This window comes from Athene noctua, chromosome 1 (genome assembly GCF_965140245.1).
Source record: "Athene noctua chromosome 1, bAthNoc1.hap1.1, whole genome shotgun sequence".
NCBI classification, from domain to species: domain Eukaryota; kingdom Metazoa; phylum Chordata; class Aves; order Strigiformes; family Strigidae; genus Athene; species Athene noctua.
In genome coordinates, this window is record NC_134037.1 from 264,572,912 (window position 1) to 264,576,704 (window position 3,793).

Here is a 3,793-nt window from a genome sequence, read left to right on the forward strand (position 1 = left end):
GATAAAGGCCCCGTAGTGGGCATGAAAAGTGTGCTGGGGCAGAGAGTCTGGGCTGTTCCTGCGTCGGGAAAGGTCAAGCCACGGCTGGGATTGCTTTTGTCGCGGGGCCGGGTGCCCTGGGGGGGTCGTGCAGGAGGACGGAGAAGGCAGCTGTGTGCCCCAGGGGATTAGATCTGAGGTGAAAGAGCCAAGGACCTGACCTGTCCCATCCCCCTGTTCCTGCAGTGGGTGCCCCGCAGCCCCCGGGCTCTGGAGGGGGCAGGAGGCAGGAGCAGGGTGCAGGCAGGCACAGTCCCTGCCTGCTCTGGCAGGAGCGGCTCTGGGCCAAGCAAACGTCCCCGTCGTGGTGCTTACGGACACGGGGCCGCACAGAGGGGACAAATCCCGGGGGAGCTCGGAGCCAGCACCTGGGGGAGACCTGGCAGAGGAGGGGGGGTCAGCAAGGGACCCAAAGGGAGGTTTGGCAAAGGGACGGGGGAGAAGGGGCATCGAGGGCTGGGTGGAAGAACCACGGCACCAGGGATGGAGAGATGATAATTTAATTTTTGAAGCCAGCAAGTGGGGTCGCCCCAGGGAGGTTCCCAGCCCTACACCCCCCGTCTGCTGTCTCTGGGGTGCCCGTTGCTCCCCTGGGACCAGCCTTGCCACCGCCGGGGATACCGAAAAAGCCGGTGGAGGAAGAACTCTCTGGGACCCAGAATCAGAGGATCAGAAGGCAGGATTCTTTACTGCAGCGCTGGGTGCACGGGGGATCTCTCTGCCTAGCGTGCACACCCAGGCCCCTTCGCTTACATCTGAAATGCAGGTACCTTCTCCATATTCATAGGGCTGCACAGTACAAACATACATACAGATAACCCGAGTGGGGTTTAGTTCAAAGGGCCTGTGCCAGCAGAACTGGAATGTTTCTGTCATCTTTGCGCATTGCCTCCTGCTGGTCGTCTTTGGGGGTCGTCAGGAGGAAGGCCAGTAGTCTTCCTCATCACCTCCTCCCCAGTTTCTACATTGCCAAGCCTGAGAAACAGTTTGTTTTGGCTGTCCAGCTTGTTACCCCCTTTTCTAAAAAATGTTGTGCATCCTTTGGCCTCGGCTCAGTCAGTTGGGTCAAAAAATGCCCATTATCTTCTGTTGACATGGTTTCACCTCCTCTGGCCTTGAGCCTCTGTCTCTGTTTTTGTGGGCCTGGGTCTGTGTTCCCAAAGCTCAACATTCCTTTGACTGAACAGATAATTCTTAAACCTAGTATCATCACTTTATTAATCCTGTGCTTAATTTCTCAATGTTTCTCTATCACGGGGTCTTGGGGGATCATCAGAAGCAGCAGCAGGACTGCAAGCCCTCTTGCCACCAGGCCTTGATATACCTCCAGAGCCGGGCGCAGCCCTCCTGCAGGCACCGTCCCAGCCTGCATGGCCCCGGGGATGCCCGGCCACCCGTCCTGCCTGCGGGCACCCGCTGCTGGGGACTGGGCTGTGCCGGGCTGCTGCTGCCCAGAGCCCCGGGGCTGGTGCTGCCCAGGTGCATGGGGCTGCTGCTTCTTGTTTCTGTGGGGCCCCTCATGTCCATCTCCTTGGGGCTGCTACTTTCCAGCCCCACGGGGCTGCTGCTGCCCTTGTTTGCGCAGCTGCTCGTGTCCTGTGCCACGTTCTTGCTTGTCTTGTCCCCATCCATATCCTTGTCTCTCTCCAGGACCCCCCCCGGCACCTCCACTCTCTCCCCATAGAGCCAGATTTTGTGTCCCGGCTGCCGCAGCTTTGCCTCCACCTCCGTGACGGTGGGGGGCTTGTAGGGTACCCTGGGGAGGGTCCCATTGCTGCCTGCTGTCGTCACAAGGCGCTGATCGTCCTTGGAGGACTGGGCAGGTCCCGAGGGGTTTTGCACCACCTGCTCCCTCATGGCAGCAGGCCCACGCTCTGGGATGTAGAAGAAGCTGTCGCTGGAGGAAATGGAGGCCCTCGTCGAGGCAGGGCCCACAGAGTGTGTCCGATGTAGCGGGTACAGGCGCTCCATGGGTGGGACACAGAAGAAGCTGTCCAAGGAATCGGAGCTGCTTATCGAGGGGGTGTCCAAGGCATACATCATCCCAGGTAGCTGCCACAGGTCCTCCATGCTCGGCGCCTTCGCCCTGGCCCTGCAGAGGAGCAGAGGTAAGTGAACCTGCCGCAGCCCGGCCCCTCCGGCGGGACGGGCAGGGCACGGGCTGAGGGGCTGGGGCAGGATCTGGGGGTCTCCCCCGGCACTTGCCCTGTCTCCAGGGTTGGTGCAGGCTCCTTCATCCCTCTCCCTGTCGGTGGAGAAGCCGCCGAGTAAGGAGAAGGCCTTTTCTCAGGGCTGCCGTGGGGTGTCCGCCGTTTGCAGGGTGCTTGGGGCCGGACCCGCTCACCACTTGGCTTCTGCGTCTGGGCCTTGGCTCTCCTTCGGGAACGTTTCACTGCTGTCCTCATCCCCTGCAAAACCCCAAGAGCTGGGTGAGATGGGAGCAGCTCTCAGGCCCACACCACGGTCCCCCACAACACCCCTCGACATCCCACCCCCCGGCATGGTGCAGTGTCACCTACCCAGAACCTCTTAACCCTCGACATGGCGTTGGTCAGGAAGACCAGCACGTTGAGCATCAGTAGCGGGAGCCTCTGGCCCAGGCTGGGCCTGTTGCCACCCGCCATGATTGTGGCCCCAGCGCGGCTGCGGCCTTTTATACTGGGGCACGTGGGCGGAGCCCCCTTTGTGACATCACAGCACGGGTCCCCTGCCACGCCCTTCCCCCTGCGAGGGTCTCTGGTGGGTTTGGGGTGCATCAGGGTGCAAGGCAGGGGTGCAGACGGGGCATCAAGGGCTGGGTGGAAGAACCACGGCACCAGGGACGGAGAAATGATAATTTAATTTTTGAAGCCAGCAAGTGGGGTCGCCCCAGGGAGGTTCCCAGCCCTACACCCCCTTCTGCTGTCTCTGGGGTGCCCGTTGCTCCCCTGGGACCACAGTTTTCAACTCGGGGTTTGGGGAAGCAGCAGCAGCAGGACCGCAAGCCCTGTTGCCACCAGGCCTTGAGATACCTCCAGAGCCGGGCGCAGCCCTCCTGCAGGCACCGTCCCAGCCTGCACGGCCCCGGGGACGCCCGGCCACCCGTCCTGCCTGCGGGCACCCGCTGCTGGGGACTGGGCTGTGCCGGGCTGCTGCCGCCCAGGTGCCTTGGGTCCCCGCTTGTGTCCTTCTCCATGGGGCTGCTCTTCTCCAGCCCCACTGGGTCTGCTGCCAACTGACTTTTTGTAGCTGCTTGTGTCTTGTGTCATGTTCTTGCTCTCTCCTCGTCCTCATCTGCAGCCTCATCTCTCTCCAGTAGCCCCCATGGCAGCTCCACTCTCTGCCCACTGAGCCCACTTTGGCTCCTGGCTGCCGCAGCTTCGCCTCCACCTCCGTGCAGGTGGGGGGCTGGTAGAGCACCTTGGGGAGGGTCCCACCGCACCCCGACGTTGCGACCAGTCCCTGATCATCCTCGAGGGACTGGGCGGGTCCCAAGCGCTTTTACTTGCCATGGCTGCAGGCTCACGCTCTGCGATGTAGAGGAAGCTGTCGTGGGAGGAAACGCGTCTGCAGGTCAAGGTGGGGTCCCATGAAATATAATATCCCGGGTAGCTGCCACAGGCCCTCCATGCTCGGCGCCTTCGCCCTGGCCCTGCAGAGGAGCAGAGGTAAGTGAACCTGCCGCAGCCCGGCCCCTCCGGCGGGACGGGCAGGGCACGGGCTGAGGGGCTGGGGCAGGATCTGGGGGTCTCCCCCGGCACTCGCCCTGTCTCCA

At 62.3% G+C, this 3,793-nt stretch overlaps 1 protein-coding gene across 1 annotated transcript; it reads right to left on the reverse strand.

The window, feature by feature from the left end:
• Positions 1–1,057: 1,057 nt before the first annotated feature.
• LOC141974061 (uncharacterized) lies at positions 1,058–2,959 on the reverse strand. The gene is made up of 2 exons (XM_074933318.1): positions 2,245–2,959; positions 1,058–2,131 (listed from the first exon to the last, which is right to left on the reverse strand). Exons 1-2 carry the CDS (start codon positions 2,442–2,444, stop codon positions 1,312–1,314), a joined length of 1,020 nt encoding a protein of 339 aa, XP_074789419.1. The 5' UTR covers positions 2,445–2,959; the 3' UTR covers positions 1,058–1,311.
• Between the last annotated feature and the right edge of the window lie 834 nt (positions 2,960–3,793).

What these genes read in the sequence shown, in the direction of transcription:
- LOC141974061 (XM_074933318.1), bottom strand. Translation starts at nt 2,444, where the DNA reads ATGAGGACAGCAGTGAAACGTTCCCGAAGGAGAGCCAAGGCCCAGACG. An exon ending in GCACCAACCCTGGAGACAGG is followed by an intron (nt 2,132 to 2,244) that starts GCAAGTGCCGGG and finishes GCTCCTCTGCAG; the next exon opens with GGCCAGGGCGAAGGCGCCGA.